The sequence below is a fragment of the Brassica oleracea genome, chromosome C3, assembly GCF_000695525.1.
Source record: "Brassica oleracea var. oleracea cultivar TO1000 chromosome C3, BOL, whole genome shotgun sequence".
Classification (NCBI taxonomy): Eukaryota; Viridiplantae; Streptophyta; class Magnoliopsida; order Brassicales; family Brassicaceae; genus Brassica; species Brassica oleracea.
This window is the reverse complement of record NC_027750.1, coordinates 5,440,399-5,464,118: the sequence shown is the minus strand read 5'-3', so window position 1 is coordinate 5,464,118 and position 23,720 is coordinate 5,440,399. Positions and strand designations below refer to the sequence as shown.

The 23,720-nt window shown below is 33.1% G+C and overlaps 4 protein-coding genes across 8 annotated transcripts; 3 read left to right on the top strand and 1 right to left on the bottom strand.

The window, feature by feature from the left end:
• The first annotated feature begins 269 nt into the window (after positions 1-269).
• LOC106332368 (putative serine carboxypeptidase-like 23) lies at positions 270-8,424 on the top strand. Of its 2 annotated transcripts, none has more exons than XM_013770837.1 (8): positions 270-557; positions 1,965-2,072; positions 2,197-2,292; positions 2,394-2,486; positions 7,099-7,184; positions 7,262-7,746; positions 7,827-7,932; positions 8,056-8,424. In XM_013770837.1, the coding sequence occupies exons 1-8, from the start codon at positions 320-322 to the stop codon at positions 8,200-8,202; spliced, it is 1,359 nt and encodes a 452-aa protein (XP_013626291.1). In that variant the 5' UTR covers positions 270-319; the 3' UTR covers positions 8,203-8,424. The 2 variants fall into 2 exon arrangements, with proteins under 2 accessions (XP_013626291.1, XP_013626290.1); XM_013770836.1 differs by having other exon boundaries at positions 1,959-2,072.
• Positions 8,425-10,039: 1,615 nt separating this feature from the next.
• LOC106335210 lies at positions 10,040-15,884 on the top strand. Of its 3 annotated transcripts, none has more exons than XM_013773665.1 (17): positions 10,040-10,255; positions 10,440-10,754; positions 10,820-11,054; positions 11,244-11,512; positions 11,701-11,868; positions 11,963-12,102; positions 12,184-12,703; positions 12,826-12,917; positions 13,149-13,211; positions 13,296-13,384; positions 13,484-13,549; positions 13,648-14,277; positions 14,389-14,454; positions 14,550-14,620; positions 14,700-14,757; positions 14,868-15,123; positions 15,256-15,884. In XM_013773665.1, exons 2-17 carry the CDS (start codon positions 10,477-10,479, stop codon positions 15,666-15,668), a joined length of 3,414 nt encoding a protein of 1,137 aa, XP_013629119.1. In that variant the 5' UTR covers positions 10,040-10,255; positions 10,440-10,476; the 3' UTR covers positions 15,669-15,884. The 3 variants fall into 3 exon arrangements, with proteins under 3 accessions (XP_013629119.1, XP_013629118.1, XP_013629117.1); XM_013773664.1 differs by having other exon boundaries at positions 10,820-11,060; positions 15,262-15,884; XM_013773663.1 differs by having other exon boundaries at positions 10,041-10,255; positions 10,820-11,060.
• Positions 15,885-16,162: 278 nt separating this feature from the next.
• Positions 16,163-17,630, top strand: LOC106331404 (60S ribosomal protein L10a-3). The gene is made up of 5 exons (XM_013769750.1): positions 16,163-16,233; positions 16,520-16,742; positions 16,831-16,996; positions 17,081-17,286; positions 17,379-17,630. The coding sequence occupies exons 1-5, from the start codon at positions 16,229-16,231 to the stop codon at positions 17,430-17,432; spliced, it is 654 nt and encodes a 217-aa protein (XP_013625204.1). The 5' UTR covers positions 16,163-16,228; the 3' UTR covers positions 17,433-17,630.
• A 595-nt stretch (positions 17,631-18,225) lies between these two features.
• Positions 18,226-23,023, bottom strand: LOC106329460 (putative fatty acyl-CoA reductase 7). 2 transcript variants are annotated; one of them, XR_001267822.1, is made up of 11 exons: positions 22,877-23,023; positions 22,643-22,746; positions 22,349-22,557; positions 21,148-21,248; positions 20,865-21,057; positions 20,609-20,770; positions 20,408-20,489; positions 20,039-20,305; positions 19,805-19,928; positions 19,284-19,441; positions 18,226-18,529 (listed from the first exon to the last, which is right to left on the bottom strand). XR_001267822.1 is itself a non-coding variant. In XM_013768117.1 (11 exons), exons 1-10 carry the CDS (start codon positions 22,950-22,952, stop codon positions 19,291-19,293), a joined length of 1,473 nt encoding a protein of 490 aa, XP_013623571.1. In that variant the 5' UTR covers positions 22,953-23,023; the 3' UTR covers positions 18,226-18,529; positions 19,284-19,290. The 2 variants fall into 2 exon arrangements, 1 of the variants encoding a protein (XP_013623571.1); XM_013768117.1 differs by having other exon boundaries at positions 19,801-19,928.
• Between the last annotated feature and the right edge of the window lie 697 nt (positions 23,024-23,720).

The following is a 23,720-nucleotide window of genomic DNA, read 5'->3' as shown; positions in this document are numbered from 1 at the left end:
TTTTGTAGAAAAATGTAAATAAATTATTTAAATTTATAATTTTAATATTATAATAAAATAAAACTAATTATTAATATAACTTCGCGCTAGAAAATCTAGTCATATACAAAGATAAAGTTGTTTTCGTGTATTAAAGATATATAGGTCTCAATAATATAATGAATGATGACTCAGCAAAGTCCATTAATTAAATAAAGACCCTCAAAAAGACAATTCATGTCCTTCTCACATATGATATACAAGTATGTACTTATTAGTGATAGCAATTCTTCTCCATTTAAAAAAAAATCTAACATAGTGAAAGTGCGAGAGAACAAGAATGACAAGCAGCTACTTAATCGTTCTTCTACTAGTGATATCATCGACATCAACATCATCAACAAGAGAGCAAGAGGAGGACAGGATCAAGGAACTTCCAGGGCAACCAAAAGTAGGATTCTCACAGTTTTCCGGCTACGTTACTGTGAACGAGTCACACGGTCGATCACTTTTCTACTGGCTCACCGAGTCATCTTCTTCCCCTAAGAACAAACCACTTCTTCTTTGGCTCAATGGAGGTTAGATTCTTGTGTTTCCTGCTTCCGTTCTTATATAGCTACTAGCTTATTTGTGTGGGCTAAAACATTGGTTTATAGTTTGCTTTTGGTTAATATCGCATGTCAATTATTATCTTCGTCTTTCGAAAACATAAAACCTGAGGTTTGTTTAATCAAATACCATTTGAAAGTTATAAACACAAATGGAAAAGAAAACAGAAATCTCAATTGGGTGGTATAATACTTCGTTCTACAGTTGACAAAAAATGTTCATAAACCTTTGAAACAAAAATATTAAAATACTGAATGGAAGTATAAACGTTAAATTTGCGTTTAACAATCTCTGTTCGGTAAATAATTTAGTCAGTGGATAACCTATAAATTGAAATAATTTTATGATATGACTGAAACAATGTTACTGAAGAAAAAATATTAAAAACATCATGATTGTATGTACCTCGTACACTAGTCAAAAGGGTGAAATCCATTAAATTTTTTTTTTTTTTTCTAAAACATACTTTTATTTGAAAAGACTTACATAGTAGGCTATAACTGAAGTCATTGTAACATGCAATGATCATAGTTAAACAAGAGACTACCAAAGCATTACTTTGGTTGACTTTAGAGAGGGGTAAATGTCGCTTCTACCGTAGTTTTCCACGGTTTCCACGTCCTCTATTTCCTCGTCCGCGAGACGCGGATTGCAATTGCCATTCCATACCTTTTGCCGAGGGTTTAACAGGTCTTTCATGAAGGAATCTTTTCTCTGAAGGTGTCAAAATGTCTATTGGACCAGAACTTTCATCCAAATCCAATTGATATTCTTCTTCTCCTTCTAAGGAAGTTAAAGAGGCAAACTGATTTGAGCCCAAATCAATCTCCTGCATTCCGTTACTTTCCTTGCTAACCTCAATTGAGGTTTGAGTGATGGAAGACTCTATATGTTGCTTTGTTGAGGCAAACTGATTTGAGCCCAAATCAATCTCCTGCATTAAATTTATTTTTGTAGTTAGAGAAGTAACAGTGTTTCATGTCATCTTATACTTCTTAAATTTTCAAATGGTAAAGTACCCACATGTTAATAAAACAACTTATTGTCCACTAAAATAACATCACCAACCCAATATGATGACTCTCATAAACGAAATATGCGGCTCCAATCTCATCATCTTTTACTTTTTCATTTTTTTAAGAACTCTCTTTTTTTATATATATGGATGATTCAAAACAGTTATATCCCTCTTTTCACCTACCCATTTGCTATTTAATCTCTTGCGTGCATTCTTGCAAAAGACTCAATTTTTAACTATTTTATATGCCTTGTTAAAGGAAGAATTGATGTTAAAGGAAGATAATGCGCATGATATGGACACTAAAGCAGTTGCAATCTTGTAGAAACAATAACGTAAATTAGAAACAAAGTTGTAGGACCGGGATGCTCGTCGATTGGGTATGGAGCTTCGGAGGAAATTGGACCGTTTAGGATCAATAAAACCGGTTCTAGTCTCTACCTCAACAGCTTTTCTTGGAACACAGGTTTTCTAATTCAAAATTGTGTTTCAATCTTTATTTTTATTTTTATATTTTGTTTGTTATGGAATCAAATTGTTTTACAAATAAATATCATGTGTCTTTTAAATGTGTTATTTGTAATGAATAGAAGCAAACATATTGTTTCTGGAATCGCCAGTTGGAGTTGGATTTTCGTACACTAACACAAGCTCTGATCTTAAGGATTCCGGAGACGACCGGACTGGTCAGATTCTTTTTATTTATTCATGTTTGTCAAGCATTGTCTTGTTTTTTTTTTGTTCCAAAAACAATCATTTTGATTGTTTTATGGTAATGATTTTGCAGCTCAGGAAAATCTGATATTTCTTATCAAATGGATGTCAAGATTTCCTCAATATCAATACAGAGATTTCTACATTGCTGGTGAAAGCTACGCCGGTATGTCACATATACATATTTTGAAGCATTTCAAATTTCATTTGGTTTAATTGTTTATGATAAACCTGGTTATAATAAACCCACATAGCAAGTGTTTAGTAACTTTTTCAGTTACCCACATAAATTGTGAGAAATCTCTGTATTTGGTTTAATATTAATCAAAAAGTGTATCATAACTTAACTCAGTAACTTTAGTGCTTAAGCATTTTTAAAATAATTAAATTTAACTTGGGGGGGGGGGTTATTGGAATATGGTTTTTTGTGGAATTTGATGATTATAATAGTTGAGAGGATTTAACAAGTTAACTAAATTTAAAATTTTATCAAATATTTTTACATTGATTTTCATTACTTGTGTATAGAATTCTAGTGATTGTTATTAACTTTTAAAGTAAAAAATTAACGGTGGTAGGAGATAGGGAAATAGAACCATTTCAATCATTAAAGAGGCAAAATGTCATTCTACCCCTTAGTTTATAGATATATATAAATAATACAATTGTTTTTCATATTTTTCTTTCATATTGTTTTTTAAAATTATTTTTGAAATTCTAAAATACTTTTTAAAAATATTTTGGAAATTTTTAATTTTATTTTTAAATTTTTAATATTTATTTTCTATTTTTAAGTTATGATTTGCATTATGTTAAAGTTGTGATTTGTATTATTTCATTTTTCACTTTTGTGTGTTTTTGTATGTGAGTGCATTTTATTACACAGATTCCAAAAATCTTATGTGTATAGATATATTGGCAAAGTTGAGTCTTATGAGTAAAAATAAAAAAAATTACGTTTCAATAATAAAAGATTTTAATACAATCTTAAAATCAGTGAAAACTAAACTTTTCCAATAACAAGGATTTTGACTGGAATTTTAAAATCACCACCCAAAAAAAAAATAGATTATACTCAGATTTTAAAAATTCATAAACAAATAACAATAAAAACTCAAAAATTAATAATTCCTCTAGTAACTTTTAATAGAATATCAATACTATTAAAACAGAAGAACTTTTTATCTACTTACAAATAGTCTAGATTGGACCATAACATTTATTTAACTTTCTATTTTTCTCCTATAACTAACTTAGTTATTATTAAATATATATCATATCTTATCAATTATTTTAATATTTTCAAAATAAGATATCTAAAAAGATATTCTTAACTATCTTTTTTTAAGATTGCATTTTAATACTATCTTTTAATATCTCTTTTATTTAAAATCTAAATATAAATTTATTTTTAATATTTACTTTTAAATTATAAAATTCATAACTAATATTAACTATAATTATAAACAAATATTAATTATTTTTATTTATATAATAAAAAATAACATTTATATTCATAATTAAATTACTACACCAATTAATAAATATAAAGTAACTTAATAAATTTATTAACTATTTTATACATTATAAATTTAAATAATAACATATATTCATGAATTTTACAACATACTTCCATTTATTAAAACAAAATATTAAAGTAAAATATATAAACTAATAAATAATATCATATTTAAATATACATCTTTAAATTAGAATATTAAAAAATTCGATATATTTAACAAGTATAGCGCGGATTTAATGACATATAGTTAATTTATATAATAATAAACAAAAAATTTGCGCTTTAAAGACGGGTTGAATAACATATAGTTAATCATACATATGTATATATATATTTATATTTATAAAATAAATATTAATAGTTAACTACTATTAATGTTTAATGATATGATGGAACATGTTATTATTGATATTTTATATGAGTATAGTTTTACGGATTATTACAACAAACATGTAAAATTTTTTATCAAATATAAAACTAATTGAACAAAACATAAACTACATTTTAAGTTAGGTTTCGTTCAGGTATCCTTATTTGAACTTTTGTGTCTAATTTATATCACATCATAGGTCTCATTCCGGAAAATTTGTAAATACTGATCAGGTTCGGATTTAACACATTGGTTTGGTTCTAATTTGTATCTCATCCTAAAACCCATAAAATAAATTTATATCGTTCAAATCCGGGTTATATTGGTTTGATTTGAATATATCTGAAGTTAAATCCAAAATTAGCAAAACATAAGAAATAAATACTTATTTATATAGAATTCGATATTTAAGGTATTTATTTAAAATTTAGATACTTATTTAGATATCATTGAAAATAAATATAGAATTAAAATATTAGAAATAAATATTTATTCATCAAATATTTATATTCGTGATTAATTTGGATTTTCGTTACTTGGGTTACATGTTCGCGTTCTCGTAATAGTATCTCGAGTTTGGATATGTTTTGTGTCATCCTACAAGACCCACTCTGCTATTTCTTATATTTTGGAATGAGTACTGATCAAATTTTTTTTTGGATTCAGTTCGAATTTCGGATTATGGAGTTTATATCCACGCCTACTTTAAATAAAGAAAAAATGCGATTAAATAAAATTTTCTACCCAAAATCTAATATACTATTAAAACAAAATCATTCAAAAAAGTTGGTGTACCTATCTATTACTCCCTCCGTTTCATAATAGATGATGTTTTAGAAGATTTTTGTTGTTTCAAAATAGATGATGTTTTGATATTTTTATGTTATTTTTAACTTTATTAAAAACCGTGTAGCCAATCAGATGTTGTAGTTATTTCTGTAATTGGTTGAATGATTTTAAAATTATATTTTTAAAACTACTTTTTTTAGAGAAAAGTAAATTTCTTAATCTTTGTGCACTAAGGAATAACATCATCTATTGTGAAACGATCTATTGTGAAACGGAGGGAGTACTATTTACTAGGTGTTTTGTCCGCACATGCGGGCATAATCATCTTACGAATACTTATTATTTTATGTCTTATTAATCCAAAAATCAGCATTATAAAACTCAAATTGGTGAACATGTTGAAGGAAAAAAATTATTGTGAATTCTTTGTTCCTCAAAATTTATATCAGATATGTTAAAATTTTAGTCAAATTATTGAAAGGTAGTCTACCTTAGGTAGATCCCACTTTTTTCTTCTAAATTCCCCATGAAGGAATGAACTTATAAGAAAATATTTCCCTATGCAATTTTGATAAGGAACAAATTGAACAACTTTGCTCATTTGTCATGTTTACCCGATCCGAATAGACCCGACCCGATAAGAACTGATTTGTACCCGACTTAAAAACGTGTATATCTAAAACTATGATGTTTTTGTGTTCTATTTTATATATATTATTTTATGATTTAGTTGAAATATCTTTTGTGAACAACACTTGTTATTATTTTTAACTTTTTTTAAGTAATATAAAGCTTTAAAATGTATAATTTAGAGTTTTAAAATATATTTTTTAATTATTAATAGTTTCATTTAAGCTGTTTTGTAAAATTTTAGATATATATGACAAATATTTAACTAAAATTGATGGGATTGGGTATATCATGTCCTTTTCAGATCCTAAATATCTGAACCCGACCCAGGACCCGATATGGACCCGAAAAATTACAGGTATTTTATGGGTATTTTAATTATAGATCCGAACCGACCCGGACCCGAGAAGAACCGACCCGAACCCGAACCGAAAATTTCTAAGTACTTATTGGGTCTAAATATTTAGGACCCGAAAAGATCCGGACCCGAAAAGAACCGGCCCGAACCCGACCCGAAGATCCGAACGCCCAGGCCTAGAAAACATGACAAATAAGCAAAATCAAAATAATTATATATCTAATTACATATTTTATAGTTATATTATTTAAATTAATAAGTTATGGACTCAACTAAAAACTATTAATAAATTAATGACTCAGTTTAAACCTAATTAAAATATGACAAATAAGCAAAAGTACCTAAAATCATGGAAATCATGAAAAATAATTTAAATCACTTCATAAATAATACTATAGATTAATTAACTGTTTGGGCATATAATAATAAATTAATCTAACTATAACTATGCAAATATCAATCGATGCTTCATGCCCTATATTTTCTCCTACAGTTAATCGGATGTTATAACTAAGCAAATCAAAATATTATTTTAATCAGATGGTGGTTTCCACCTTGCTATATTCACTTTCTTCCATATTATTATTATATTTTCCATATACAACCGTTGTTCTAGACACGATATGGCATTTTAAAAATTTATTGATTGTAACATTAAGAAAAGTAAAATACTCATGTGAACATGAATCTGAATAGTATTTAATTATAAAGTTACTCCATAACATATTTCCTATGTATTTGACCATGAAACATTAGTAATACTTATATTTTATATATTAAATAGAAACATTACAACATTAGTCATGGAAAATTACGTCTAAATTTAAGTCCTCATACTAGACCTGTTCAAAGAAACAGCCTTTAGCCAACATTTAAAGTTTTAATAAGTAATAAAATCAGTCACTTATTATTTTTTTTTTTTCAGTCACTTATTTTAATCAATATACAAAACATGAAAGTAATTTTTGTGCTGTATAAAAATAAAACATCATACAAAATTATAGGCTAGAAAATCATTTAAATTAGTAGTTCTTTAAGTAAATAAATAAAATCAGAAAATCTTATAAATATAACTAATTTAGGAGTTTTGACTATAATTCTATTTACAGGGCATTATGTTCCTCAGCTTGCTAAAAAGATCTATCATTATAACAAAACCTTCAACAAAAGCATAATCAATCTCAAGGGATTCATGGTAAAACTAAGGTTGTATTAATCGCATTCCCAAAACCATTACTTCAGATTTGTCTTAATGCATATACTTTTCGTAAGGTTGGTAACGGAGATACGGACAGGCATTACGACAGATTAGGAGCCGTCACGTACTGGTGGTCACACGCAATGATTTCGGACAGGTCCTACAACTCTATCCTCAAGCACTGCAGTTTTACGGAGAATACTAACTCTAACGAGTGTGATTACGCACTCTACTACGCCACGGTCGTTGAGTTCGGCCAAGTCAATGGGTACAGCATCTACTCACCTTTATGTGTACCAAAAACCAACCAGACCAAGTTCATGCATGGAGGGATTTTGGTAGAGGAAGAAGACCCTTGTACGGAGAGCTACGCAGAGATATATTATAACCGTCCTGATGTTCAGCGAGCCATGCACGCTAATCTTACCTCCATTCCCTATAAGTGGACCGTTTGCAATGAAATTTTGTTTAAGTACTGGGACTGGGGCAATTCTGACCATTCCATGTTGCCCACATACAAGGAACTCATGGCCGCTGGTTTGAGGATATGGGTGTTTAGGTGAGCCATAAAACTAACTTCAGTATCATGTACAAGTTTGGTCACTAAACTTGCATTTTATTTATTATACGTTGATGCAGCGGGGATACAGACTCGGTGGTTCCAGTGACTGCGACTAGACTTTCCATTAGCCATCTAAATCTTACGGTGAAAACCCGCTGGTACCCTTGGTACTCTGGGAACCAGGTACTTTTAGCACACATACAGATATATTAATACATATTATAGTATATGCACACATACAGATATACATTTTATAGTATATACATATGGTGCAGAGCCAGTAATGTTGCATGGTGGTGGTGACAGGTTGGAGGATGGACAGAGGTATACGAAGGGCTAACCTTTGCAACGGTGAGAGGGGCCGGACATGAAGTTCCCGTGTTGCAACCAGAGCGTGCTCTCATTCTTTTAAGATCGTTCTTGGCTGGTAAAGAGCTTCCAAGATCTTATTAGTTTAACAAACGAAGGAGAGAAGGCTTTCCTGCATAACTCGAGAGTAAACTCGATGTTTTCTTTTCCTATTTTCCTGTTTAGAATTGGTTCATTTCTGGCCATCCTAAGATGTCTCCAAGATTTCAGTGTTCTTATATTTGAAATTGATACAAGAAGAATTGTGTTGATATTCCACATTATACCGAAGGGAACAATATAATAAGAGAGAAAAACTTTTAGATCTTTAGATCTGATTTTATAAGAGTAGAGTACAAAGTTTTATGCCTTTTGCCTGACTGATACCAAAACATATACTTCAGTTGCATTGTGATAAATGGTCTGCGATTGCTTTACCACTACACTCTTCGTGGTAAACACAAAACATGAGAAACCAGTTGAACGCTTCTGTGACCAGTTGTGAAAGTTTCTGCCAGAAGAAAACACAAAACATGAGAAACCATTCTGACTAAGCAATAAACAACTAGCTTTGATTGTCTGATGGGCTTCACAATGATCAAAAGCCCAAAGCCCCAATCCACGGTATCAATAAGACTGAATCGATTGACAGTCTTATTTTCTGTTTCCATTTTCTGCAAATAAGCAAGTGGATTGTTTATCCAGGTTTCCATTTTCTTTGTGATTCCAAGTTTGTAAGAGTTGTACTCCACGTTTCTTTATCTTCCAGTTTTAAAAGTTGAACTCCAGTATTTATATCAATGAAAAACCCAAAAAGAGGCAATGATTAATTGCCCAAAAACAAAGTCTCGAGCTTTAGCTGTTACTGTTCTGTTCTTAAAGCTTTGACAATAATCAAAGCTATCAATTGGTATTAGAGCTCACCAAAGAGCATTATGGTAATTTATGGTGACTTCTTAGCAAATTCGTTCATGAAATAGACTTGGCCTGTCTTTTGGCATCAGTGTCGAGCGATACCAAGGGCATACTGGCGATCGACATGCCTTTTAATCTTCCATAGCTTCCTCTCGCGAGACAGACTTATCACTCTTTGGTATAACGAGCATAATTTTAGATATAACCAGTGCCATTGGAAATCTAACCCAAATCTCTATCCTGTATCAAAAGATGGACTCAATCGCACCGTGAGAAAGTTTTCATCCATAGCTAAACTTCTGACACATTTGTGAAGTTCTACACTTCAAAAGGCTCCAGAATCACCAAAGTTCTCCAAACCTGAAAAATACTAATGTTAATAAAAATGAGAAATAATCTAAGTAGAACTTCTATAAATTAATAATATTGGGACTTTGAAATTTTATTAATTTATAGAGATATTAATTTACAAAAGTTTTGTTATTTAGATTTCCTATTTTAAGATATGTTTATTCTAAAATAAGAAAAATATTTAATTCTAAATTGTTATTTTTTGAAATTTCATTTATATTAATTATATTATTTAGTTTATATAATATATATTGCATAGAACTTAAATGTGGTTTTAGATATAATATTACTAAATCTCATCAAAAATTTATTAAGTGTTAAGAAATAATAAAGATAGTTCCATTGTGAATATAAAACAAATAATATAATAATATGTTCTTGCTTATATAAAATATGTATATATATAAATTATTAATTTATAATTTTAATGGATCATATATTTACATAATTTTTTAAAAAAAAATTATTATCTTATTATTTTATTGATTTGTGTCAAAATTTAAATCAGTCTAAGTTGAGACAGGTAAAATTTATTAATGAGTATTAATTATAGAGAATCTATATTAAAACGAAAATCGAACCGAAACTTAAACCGAAATGCCACACCGGTCAACGGTAAATGACATCATCTGCCACAAAGCACACGGAATCTAGAGTGGAGGTAAGGAAACTCAGTCCAATAAGAAAGCAGAGAGACTGATTACTTTTTGCCTAAACCAATCCAATCCACCACAAGACCCTCGTTGAATTTTTTTTCCTAGCGATTCAAAAGGCTTCGCCTTGTCCCAATTACGCTTAGATTCCTCTCAATTCCTCCGTGTTTTGATTCGTCTCCGCGATTCTAGGGTTTTGCAATTTCGTGTTGATTCATGGCTTGGGATTAGGTGCAGCGGTGAGACTATTCGTAAATTTTCATAGATTCTCTTCTTATTGAAGTGATTTCGCCAACTAAAAGTTAGAAAGAGTGTTGCTTACTACTTGATTGATTGAAAGTTTCTATCTTTTGTTGTTGGGGAAGCAATCAAATCACATTACTTTTTTCTGAAATGCGTGCTTGTGGTTGTTTCTGGTTGCAGGGTTTGAAGTGACTTTTAGAGTTTGAAGAAGGGCACGATGCTAGGCTCTGGTAACAATTTGAGCAGGGGTACAGTAGGCTTGTCTTCTGATACCCCGAACTTGTCTCAAGTCTTAACATTGGAACCGATTAGATTAGGCAATCAAAGCTATACTCGCTCAGGAGAGCTAAGGAGGGTTCTCAGCGTCCCTAGTAGGGAGGCCTCATCAGAAGATACTTCTTTTGGAATGTCCCATCCTAAGCCTTCTCCTCCTGTGGCAACAGAGGAGCTCAAGCAATTTAAGGAAAGTGTGCTAGATACTTCCCGAGAGGCCGGGTATGGTTTTTGTTTCTTTTTATGTTATTTTTTTACAAGTATAATTGTTATTTACTATCTTGTAGGGATCTAGCGAAGAAGCTAAGTGAATCCATATTTAAGTTGGATAAATATGCGGAGACGTTGAGTTCAAAGAAACGAAGGAGGAGTGATATATCCCCTGGTGAGAGGATGGACGCAGCTAACTTGGATAAGATGAGAAACCAGGTTCCGAGAGCGCAAGACAGTATGGCTCAAAGATCTGAGGAGAGAAAAAAGATGCTTGGATTGAACAAGCGTGCTCGTACCCCACTTGGAGATGTGCAGGTTTGTATCTAGATCTCAGTTTAAATATATATGATGGTTATCAATGGTTTAGAAGATTGTTTATTTCCACTCCGTGTTAGGCAACTTTTGTAATCTTTAAAGGAGACATCCACTTGAATATTTTGGTTGATTGTTCGATTAGTGTGACCGTGGTTTAATGTTTTGGTCTGTTACTACTTTCAGGGGGATGGTAGAGTTTCTACTCTTGCAAGGCAGCAAGTTATAGAAAGGGGCTCTGATTCACCTCCAAGTGTTCCTGGAGAAACAGTGCGAATAGAGGAGAAGATACGCAGGCTGCCTGTTGGTGGTGAAGGATGGGAGACAAGAATGAAAAGGAAACGGTCTGTTGCAACTCTAGGCAACAGAGTTATGAATCCTGATCAACGTGTCATGCAGCAGCCGAAGCCGACAGTTGACTCTAAGTTGCGTTCTTGTGACACCCAAAATTTCAGGTATCCGGACATAAAACACTGAAAACCGTTTGAGAGTTTTCTAGTCAAATAACCTTAAGTGGGCCTGAAAGTGGGGGAACCGTAGAAATTTTTTGCAACATACTGTTGTATGTATAGTTTTTCGAAATTGATCCCTCTTGCATATCTTTCATTCTCACAGAAATAACAACGTGGCACATTTGTTGCAGATTGAAATCTTCCACCGGGGTGAGTGGAATTAACCGGCTTGAGTCTTCATTTGAACCAGACAGTCCAGGTATGGGTGGATTACCCAGGAATGAGTTGGAGACTGTTTCCCTTGCAAGGGACCGGTCAGTACTTGCTGAGCAGAGGCTTATGGCCAAGGGAAACAATAAGTGAGCAGATACCTCAAGCTCTTTTTTGTTATAGCTTTTACGTTAATTTAACAGCAAATTGTTTGCTGATAAACGCATTATTTTGCTTATCCAGGAGAAACTTACAGGAAGATGGCCCCACAAACAGCTCTACTGCAATATTGAAAGGAAATGTTTCTAGGGCTCCAAGAACAGCAACCGTTATGTGTGTTGATTCTTCAATCAAAGTCGAGCCATCATCTGGAGTATTACAAGGTTAGAGGCAATCTAAGTGTTGTCTAAATACACGATCTGTTATGTTTATGAGACACAGTCTAACGCTTCATTTGCCAGCAGGTTCATCTGCACATGCAATGGCTCAATGGGTTGGCCAGAGACCTAAGAATTCTCGAACGAGGAGAACGAATGTAGTTCCGCCTGTTATCAAGCATGCTGAAAGCAAGTTCTCAGCTCAAGGTTTTGCAACATCTGATTTTAGTCCTAGAGGATCTCCTGGAACCACTGGGTCACTCTCAGTTGTTGACAGTAGCCCTTTAAAAATGAAAAGGAAGCCGAAGAATGCTTCATCACCGTATGGTTTCTCTGAAAGTGAGGACTCGGGAGCTGGAGACAACAAAACAAGAGAGCGTGCTCTTGCGAGTGGGGACTTGTTCACAACTCCTAAAACAGGGTCGCCGTTAAGGAAAAATAAAATGCAAACGAGTTATAAAGGAGGTGGTGCATGGAAGCAAGGAAAGTGTGAAAGTGTTTCGTCATTGACAACTCCTGGCTTTCATCCTATGATTGTTAAGTCAGAGAATCTAACACTAGAGAAGCCTCTGCACAATGTCAAGATTGCGTCAGATAAGAATCGAAGGTGATTTATGCCTAATTCAGTTTTTCTTCCTTTTTTCTTTTTCTTATACCTAGTACGTATTATAGTATATATAAAGCTAAAAAGACGAGTGACCAACGTTCTACCTCTCTCTCTCTGAATAGCAAATATGGGCGTCCACCAGCGAAAAAGGTTAAAGATCGTAAACCTTCTACGCGGCGTGCCTCAAATTCTATTTCCACTCCAGATATTACAGGTATTCATATCCTTTTGGCACTTCGAGTTCCAGTCATTTACGATATTCACTGTTATCGTAGTGTATTATCAAATTAATTTCTGTGAAGTGCTACATATATCTTTACCCTGAATATTTTAGGTTTGGTAACTATTAGCTCGTGCTCAGTTATTTTCGTTTGTACTAAAGTAGGTATTAAATTTCTAAGGTAGCGTTATTAAATTTCTAAGGTAGCGTTGTCTGGCTTTTCAGGTGAATCTGATGATGATCGTGAAGATATTTTTGCAGCGGCTAATTCAGCACGGAAGGCAGCGAGTACTCATCCTTCCACATGTCTTGTCTTTCAAGTTTTATTGCAATAAGTTTTCTTTTTAACTTGAAATATCTTTTTTTTTGTAGATCTTGCTTGTTCTGGTAAGTTTTGGAAAAAGATGGACCACATCTTTGCTGCCATCAATGCAGATGACATGCAGAACATAAAAGATCAGGTAATAATTAAGATACCGTCCATAATATTATATATGTGAGTTCTCTCTTGGGTGCCAACTCAAACACTCGTTAACTTGTGATTGTCAAAAAAAAAACAGCTGAATTTTGCTGAAGAACTCGATGAATCTCTGTCAGAGGCAATCTTAGATGGCTATAACGTTATGGTAAGTTGCATTGTAAACTTATGCAGCAATGTCTAGTTTTATTAGACTTTTTGTTTATCTGAAAGTAGCATGAATGAAAGGAACTCATTATATCTCAGGGTATCAAATTGCCGAAAGCACCACATCGCCCTGGTGAGGGAATTGTTGACTATTCAGGTCCAGCGTTGTCATGTATATCTGATCTTTCATTTGAGAGATTGGACATGAGAAAGTTGAACGAGATTACTCCGTTGTACAAGAGGGTGCTTTCTGCCCTAATCGAGGAAGATGATGGAGAAGAAGTCGTACAATTCAATGGAGGGAAGAATCTGTCTCTTCATTATGCTAGTGATGATTCTCACTCTGGTTCGTGTACCTATATTGACACCGAGTTTAGAGAGAGAGACAGAATGGAATTTGAAGTAGAGTCAAGCGGGGATTTTCAGACCCCCAAGAGTTGTTTATTTGACAGATTTTCCAATGAGAGGAGTGTTGTGTATAACCCTTTCAGAAATGGTAGCATGTCTACATCTGTCCATAGCAATGAACAGTGGATCGGGGATGATAATCTTTCACATTCGGATGCTGCACTCGGCGGTGAGGCCTATTCAAATAGCCTGGGTCAGCTGCAAGCTAGGGACGTGAACATTCCCAACTTTCCAGTATCTGACACGCAGTATCAGCTAATGTCTTTGGATGAGCGACTTCTTCTGGAACTACAGAGCATTGGTGTGTTCCCTGAGGCCATGGTAGGTTTTCTCTCCAGTCTTTTAGTTAATCTGAGAAGAACGTGAGCTAATGGAAAAAAAAACGTGTTATTCTAACATTATCACTTAATTTTCATTTTTATTTATTCGCAGCCTGATCTGGCTGAAGAAACTATGAGCACAGATGTTATGGAGTTGAAGGAAGGCATTTATCAGCAGGTGAACGCGAAACAAATAATCTATGCTTGTAACGTTTGTGTCTGCTGCTTCCCGTTGAAAATTTATCAATGTTCTATGTTTGACCAATATAATAGATCCGAAACAAGAAGCAAAAGCTGGAGAAGCTAAATATTACCATCCAGAAGGGGAAAGATGATGAGAAAAGGTTAGGATTGGCTTCTCCAGATTTATTATTTTTCCAAGTTACACTGTTACTTTTGCTAAGATTTCTGGTTTACATGCAGGAAAATTGAGCAGCTAGGTATGGACCAGCTTGTGGAAACAGCTCACAAGAAAAGAATGGTAATAAAAGCTAGTGAATGCTTACATTTAATCATAATGAGCTAGGATGAATTGGTTGTGGGATAAGATAAATATATGAGGTTTCCTTATGGATGTTACTTTGGAAACAGGCATCCCGTGGAAATAAAGCTTTTAAATCCCATAAGGTCACAAGACAAGCGGCCTCGGCGTTCATCAGGAGGACACTTGCCAGGTGTCGCAAGTTCGAAGAGACTGGGCTTAGCTGTTTTGCTGATCCCGCACTTCAAGACATATTGTTTTCATCTCCCAGCAACGATGCAAAATCATCAGAAAACGGCGGCTCTGGAACAGCCAGTAACACTCTCAATGAACCTTCTAATCACCAGGCTGAGGCCAAGGGTTCAGGTACGCAATAATCTGCACTTTTAGATGTTGCTTCCAGAATCGATCTTCATAAACATTAGATGTTGACTGTGGGTATACGCTTCAAACATTTTTTTGTCGGATGATCTTGAGCTAAAGGGGGGGGTTTTGTAGGTGCAGTGTCTAGTACAAAGAGGAGAGAAGCATTGGTCGACGACGTTATCGGATGCGCTTCATCTAAAGTCACAACGAGTATAGATAGTGCGGTTCTTAGTGGAGGAGGTAAGAGAGAAGACGGTTTCGTGAACAAGAACAAACCGAAACCCAAAGAAAAGAACGAAAACCAATCAAGATCAACTCACCCAACAGGTCCAGCGAGCAGAGGCAGAGGAGGCAACGCTGGAGATGGTGGTGCAGCAGGAGTAGATGAGGAAGCTCCAATAGATTTCTCAAAACTAGCGTTCCATGATCTGGAGGAAATAGATGAGCAGGCAGATATAGGAAACTGGTTTGAGGGTCTTCAGGATATTGATACCGCTGGGCTTGATGAGGTTCCTATGGATGATCTCTCTTTCATGTTTGGATAAAGAAGGAAGACACTGACAGAGGGAGAGGATTTGATCTGACGCTTATCTATCACAATTCACTAGTATTAATTTCTTAAGTTTGTATATTTGTACTGAAAAGTGATTGTCTCCCTTGGAGGCGAGTATTAAACTATGATCTAATATTATATGTATTTCCATTTTCAAAAGAGTATCTTTTGATGTATTCATAGTTCAATAACATTTGTTTGAAAAGAAGCTAAGCGTAATTGTAATTTTGCATTGTTGCTGGGAGATGAAAAAATCAAATGAACAACCTTCTGCCAAGTTGTTGAAATGCTCAGAAGATTATGATTCTCAGTCACTTGTATAAAAAAAAAAAAAAAAAGAAACTGATTTGAGGACATTCATATACATATATATATGGCTTGAAAGCTCCCAAGTGGATAATATTAATATGGGCCTAAATGGGCTTTTAATTGGGTTAAAGTAAAATGGGCTAGGGTTTCGTCTCCTCTTCTTGCTTGGTTCATAATATAAGTCACTCTCAACCCCTTTCTCTTGCTTGCCGTCCTTACAGCATCCGAGGAAGTTTGCCAAAAATGAGGTTTGTATGCTCAAAACTCGATTTCATTTTTCTTCTTCGTTACAAGTTTAGAATCATCTTATCATGTTTGCTAGTAGCTCCCATCTGTAATCAAATTGACTGGTGTTGATTTTGGATAATCATAGATTAGCTTTAGGTGGAAAAAAAAATGATTCTTTACACACAAAAAAAGTATTGTCCTTTTTTTTTTTTATCATATGTGTGAAAGTTGATCACTTTCATGAGTAGATTAAGTGTTTAGGTTATTGAAAGTTTGGATTTTTTATTTTTGTTTGGAATGATGCAGTAAGCTCCAGAGTGAAGCCGTGAGAGAGGCGATCTCCTCCATGATCACTCACTGCAAGGAGACAAAGCCACGCAAGTTCACCGAGACCATCGAGCTCCAGATTGGTCTCAAGAACTACGACCCACAAAAGGACAAACGGTTCAGCGGTTCCGTCAAGTTGCCTCACATCCCAAGGCCTAAGATGAAGATCTGCATGCTCGGTGATGCCCAGCACGTTGAAGAGGTTAGCTTTCACTCTTTTTAAGAACAATCTTAAGAAGCTGAGAAAAAGATAGCAACTTTTGTGGGGTTTTGGTGGTTTTACTTAATAGGCTGAGAAGATTGGGTTGGAGTCTATGGATGTGGAAGCGCTTAAGAAGCTGAACAAGAACAAGAAACTTGTCAAGAAGCTAGCGAAGAAGTTCCACGCTTTCCTTGCTTCTGAATCTGTTATTAAGCAGATTCCTCGTCTTCTTGGTCCTGGTCTCAACAAGGCAGGCATGTTTAAACACCAAACCTAATCTTTTTCATCTCTATATTATTTACCATATTATTCACTCTTTTGAATTAACAAATTAACAGGAAAGTTCCCAACTCTTGTGAGCCACCAAGAGTCTTTGGAAGCCAAAGTGAATGAGACCAAGGCAACTGTGAAGTTCCAGCTCAAGAAGGTTCTTTGCATGGGTGTCGCTGTTGGTAACCTTGACATGGAGGAGAAGCAGATCTTTCAGAATGTTCAGATGAGTGTCAACTTCCTTGTTTCACTTCTGAAGAAGAACTGGCAAAATGTTAGTAAAAGTCTTACTTCTTTTATGTTCCTCTATTATCCTCTGTACATTTTGTTAGTCTTTTAACTCGAGAGTTGTTTCTTATTTTGCAGGTGAGGTGTTTGTACTTGAAGAGTACAATGGGTCCACCAAACCGTGTGTTCTAAGCTTATTATTATCTTAGAGTTTCTCTAAAGATATCATCATCTTCAAGGCTGAGAATAGATTTGATTTTCATTTCTGTTGTGAGCCTTCTCTACTTCTTGGATTAATTTCAGAATCCTTTTTTGGTAGGATCATTTTCTTCAAAGACAATTTTGTTTCTTTTTTTGCTATTATATGATTAGTTGTCTTTTTTCATTTAAGTTTTCAAGATTTGCGATTTCGTTATCAATATCGAAATATAATGTGTCAAATGATCTTAACATCTGACAACAAAACCTTTATAATTTGCTTTTTCTGTCTTGGCTCTCTGTATGCTCAGTCGTAGATTCACGTAAAACCACAGAGCATAAGTTTTAGTAGCTCTTTAAGTTTTGATCAAAAAAAAAAAAGTAACTCTTTGAGTTTTATCAAACACTGGGAAACCAAAGTCGGAGACCAAGTCCGTTCGGATATTTAATTAATTTCGATTCGGATCGGTACTATTTTTTCGGATCGAGTTCGGTTTGGTTTTTCAGATTCTGGTTTTTTTGCCCAGCCCTAGATAAAACTTTGGAGCTGTGTTTGTGCTTAAAACCAATTCGGAGACCAAGTTGTGTTTGTGAGAGCACAGAGTTTCTTGCTCAGGACCTCCCAAGTCCCAAGAGACTATATACAATATAGTATCAGTTTCAATTTCTTCTTTTAAGAAGAAAAATGCATAGTCTAGTGACTGATTAAATATCATTCAGAGGGTTTGGTTTGCAACTCTTTCATGTTGAATTTTAAGTGGTCCAAAACTACTAAATCAAGTATAAATAAAGGAAAACATCACATAAAATTCTGAATGTTTATGAAAGACATTTTTTATTCGTCTAAGCTAATAATTTATAGTATGAAAGACATTTTATTCGTCTAGACATATTCTGAATGTTTATGAAAGACATGTTGAATTTTGAATACATATTTTATGCGTTCAGAAAAAAAAAAAAAAATAGTAGTCTAACGCATCAAGCTTGTCCACAAAACTTGCTCTAGCTGCTTTCTTTCTTAAGTCCGTAGCTCAAGTTTACCAGGTTGCTATCGAAATTTCAGTACGATCTGGCAGATCAATGCATTGTATGTGAAGTAGGTCTGGGCATTTTAACCTGGACCCGAAGACCCGAACCGGAACCGGAACCGATCCAAAAATATCCGACCCGGAACCGGACCGAAAATGTACAAGTACCTTTTGGGTCTAAATTTTTTTTACCCGAAAGAACCGAAACCGAAAAGGAACCGACCCGAATAGACCCGGGCCCGAAAAGAACCGACCCGAATAGACCCGACCCGATAAAAACCGATTTGTACCCGACTTAAAAACATGTATATCTAAAACTATGATGTTTTTGTGTTCTATTTTATATATATTATTTTATGATTTAGTTGAAATATCTTTTGTGAACAACATTTGTTATTATTTTTTAACATTTTTTAAGTAATATAAAGCTTTAAAATGTAAAATTTGGAGTTTTAAAATGTTTTATTTTAATTATTAATAGTTTCATTTAAGCTGTTTTGTAAAATTTTAAATATATATGACAAATATTCAACTAAAGTTGATGGAATTTGGTATATCATGTCCTTTTCAGATCCTAAATATCCGAACCCGACCCGGACCCGGACCCGGACCCGATATGAACCCGAAAAATTACGGATATTTTATGGGTATTTTAATTATAGACCCGAACCGACCCGGACCCGAGAAAAACCGACCCGAACCCGAACCGAAAATTTCTAAGTACTTATTGGGTCTAAATATTTAGGACCCGAAAAAATCCGGACCCGAAAAAAACCGGCCCGAACCCGACCCGAAGACCCGAACGCCCAGGCCTAATGTGAAGTTTATTTCTTGAGTACGTGTGTAATGAGGCCACGGATATGTATATTCATGAAGTAGTCTTCCCAATCAATGCATTTGGTGGAGCCGATTAATTTGTCTATCTCTGTGCCTTCATTCTTGATTCGTAATCTTTCCAGGTTTCTATCATCAAATCTGCATAAAAATAACATCAACAAGAAACTAAATTAGCTGGAAACTAAAGCTTTAAAAAGCTTTTATAGAACATTTAGTGTGATTTGCAATCATATTTGCTATGCTTTTCAAAACAATTAAGCATTCATCTTAACTTACAAGTTTATAAAGATCTTTAAGCCTTTCATTGATAATAAATACGTCTATTATTTGTCTTTTATAAATTATTCCGGAGGAACGACATATCATATGTATTAAAAGAAATCTATAATATTATATACCATTCAAAATGGAAGAAAACTGTTTTTTTTTTTTGAAAAGGAAGAAAACTAATGTTAAAGGGAAAGTTGAAGGAAATGTGAGAGTCATATTGAACATACATGCCTTTGAAGATTACATAAGGCCTGTAAAGTTTCACCATTCTCATCGCTATATTGAATCTACGATTGTGAACTTCATATTTCTCCCCGAGTTGCGATGGAAAAATTAATCTAAGTAATCGCAATATCTGAAAACAAAAAAATAACAGATATGAGAATGAGAGGATGCATTTTAAAATTACTGCTCTTCATATAAAAATGTATTTCACGTACGTACGTGCAATTTACATAAGTTTACCTGTAAAGGTAATTTATAACGAAGGCTCGTGTAGACACGAAACCTAGCCATTGTGGGAAATATTTTGACGTTTGGGACAATAGGCAAGCCATTGCGACCGAGCAGAGGGCTCGCCAGGAAAAAACGATTTAGAATTTCATATATCTGTTTATACATCACCGGGTTCTGATAAGATGAGCCGACATGGTATATGGTATGACTCCCTGACTCACGTGAATGTTCAGCTGCGGTCACAATCATTGCGTTTGCCACCATATCGACGGGTATCTTGTAGTATATATACATGCATTTTCACGTTAGAATCAAGCTAGTAATAATAGAATCTTAATTTACATTTTCCAATATTGGTAGTATGCTTAGTGAGCTTACAAGATCACATACTGCCATATCATCAACAAGGAAACACTTTAGCAGTCCCTTTCTAAATGAAACAATCACACTGTCTATGGTCCTTCATATATACACAATAACCACAAATAAATTGAATTAGAAAAACTCAAAAATATACTTGGATGAACAAATATTTAAAAATCGAATTAAAAATGATTAATTAGATCAGTGATAACTTACTTTATACTTTCAATCCAGCCGGGGAATGGGTCAGAGAAAGTGCTTGTGATAATTGTGGGACGTATGATTACAATAGGCATAGATTTTCTACAGTAGCCAATAAGCATTTCTCCCATTGCTTTCGTGAAGACATATGTGTTTGGCCATCCATAAAGTTTTGCCCTAATTAAGATTTTATAGTATATACCTCAGCCTCAGTTAAGTTATTTCATATATTATAAGATTCTAATTTTAGCATTTGAAATAGTACACAAACCTTTTCAATCCGAGATCTTTCATGGCTTGTTTGGTTTCTTCTTCTGAATAACCTAGTTTCTTGAGTTGTTTCAGTTTCTGCTCTACCAATAACATTTCCGCATCGATATCTACCTTGTTTTTGCCATTTAGACTTTCTCCCATAGCAAAAGGTTTTTCTAGTATGAGTCCGGATCTTTCCCCACAAACATAGGCTAGAAAATAAAACAATATTTACACAACGTTGGTAGACATAATTACTGCTTATCTATCAATTTGGTTATAAAAAGGTTTAAATGATTCACCAGTAGATACATGAAGAAGCAATTGTGGTTTTGCACACTTCTTAGCAAAGTTAAGGATATTGAGAGGTCCAAATGTGTTGATCCCAAGAGCAACATCATATCTTTTTCACATACAAAAACAAAAAACAAAAGCTAATTAATAAGGAAAAAATCGCATAAAAAACCTTTAGAGTGACACTTACTAGTACTTTAAACTTTAAAGTTTTTTCACTAACACTTTGAAGTTTTTTCACTAACACTTTTAACTTTCAAAATGACATTTGTATCATAAAAAACCTCCAAAATAAAAAGTTGACCTGCTAAACAGGTAAAATAATGATGTGTCAGTTTTTTCTCAAAAATAATTATTTAATTATTAAAACAAAAAAAAAAAAAAATGAAAATAGAAAATTAAAGAAAAATCAGAAAATTTTAATAAAAACTCATAAATTAAATAAAAATTCAGAAAATTTAAAAAACAGAAATTAATTAAATATTAGAAATTCAAAAAAATAAATCAGATCAAATTAAAACACAGAAGAACAAAATTCAGAAGTTCACAAAAAAAAAATTTCCCTTTTCAACGATGATGGTCGGAAACTATCATTGGAGATATGCCAAAAATCATCATTTTTAATGGTTATCTTAGAAACCATTATCGTCACTAGTGGTATATTTGATATTTTTATTGTCAACGATGATATGATATATTTTAAAAAAAAAAATCTTGTAATAAAAAAACTATTTTGAATTTTTAAATTTTCTAATTTTTTGAAATTTATGAATTTTTATTTAGTTCATATGTATTTAATCTTATTTATATAGAATTTTTAGTTTTTATTTTTATTTTTATTTATTTTTCTGAAAAAAAATATTTAATTTTCTGATCTTTTTTTTGTTTTTCTGTATTTTTATTAAATTTTCAATTTTTATTTAATTTTCGGATTTTTTATTTAACTTTTTGTTTATTTTTTAATTAAATAATTATTTTTTGAAAAAAAAAACTAATACATCATTTTTACCTGTTTAACATGTTAACTTTTTATTTTGGAGGTTTTTTATGATACAAATATCACTTTGAAAGTTAAAATTGTTAGTTCAAGATTTAAAGTGTTAGTAAGTGACGCTTTAAAGGTTTTTTATGTGATTTTCCCAATTAATAAGGCAATAACAAGAGATATATGTTATGTCATTTTCTTTACAGATTAAGTAAATGTAATACCTTTCATCGAATCTCGTGGTGGCAGCAGAATTCACAATGATGTCGATCTCTTGCATCATATCTTGTAAGAGATTAGAATCTCTGATCACTCCCATATTGTTTAGTGATATGTCACCCGGAATAGGAACAACTTTCTCCGATATTAAAGCGTTTAGACATTCATCACCAACATTCTTTCTCAACACCCTAAATAAATCTTTCTCGAAAACCTGTTTACGAAGTAATCAAGACCCGAACATTCAAACTCGTACGATTATTTAACGAAAAAGTTTGGTCATAAGTGTGTAAATACACCTCACTGTGTAACCGTTGCTTCGCGGCCTTGTTGTCGGATGCTCTTACGAGGAGGTAAAGCCTCCTCACCTTTGGTTGCAATCTCAGAACTCGCTCCACGAAAACTATTACAAATATTGATGAACATACTATATTTAATGACAAATAAATGGTAATAATTTCTATTAAACAGGTTCATGCTCAAAATATATTCAACTGAGATATCATGGTATATGAGAGTATAAAGATTATTACCTTTAGCAAGAAAACCGGATGCGCCAGTGACGAGAACTGTCTTATTCTCAAGAAACTGAACACAACTTGGTTCCATAGTTGAAACTCAAAAACCTGAATGGAGAACAAAGAGGAAGTATGAAATGTTTAGTTGCTGAGAATGTGTGATCCTAGCTATCCGTACGTAGCACTATATATAACACATTTATATATAATTTATAGCACCAACTAATATAATTCAATATCTACTACTAGGTGATAATCCGCGCCCTGCGCGGAGCGAGTAGATTTAAAAGTATTATAACTTTTAATATGTAGACATAATAAAAGTTAAAGTCATAGTAAAAAAAAAATATATAAGAAAGTACGGGTTATAGCTAAAAATTTTAGTATGTCAATATAAATTTATATGCGATGGACTTTAAAATTAAATTGTATATTTGTTTGCATAAAGGTAAATTATAAATATAAGATTAAATGAAACATAAGCAATAGTCTAATAAAATATAAAAGGAACAATATATCAGAAAACAAAAGAAAATGAAAAATAGAGACAAAATAACTGTTGTCAATTATGTCTTCAGAAGTCTTCGTTTGCAATCCTATTATGAGCAATAGCAAAGAGATCATCTTGAGAAATTAAAAACATTATTTAACAAAATATGTGAATGCATGTATTACATCAATCGTAAAGCATCAATTTCTGGAACACCAGTGGGGTCGAAGACAATTTTGGAAAACCCATCAATGTTAGTAACCTTCTTAAGTCGGCCTTATTATGAAAGATGAAAAATATTAGCAAGATATACATATAATATCAGCTCCAAAAGATTTATTATATACAATAAATACAATAGATTACCTT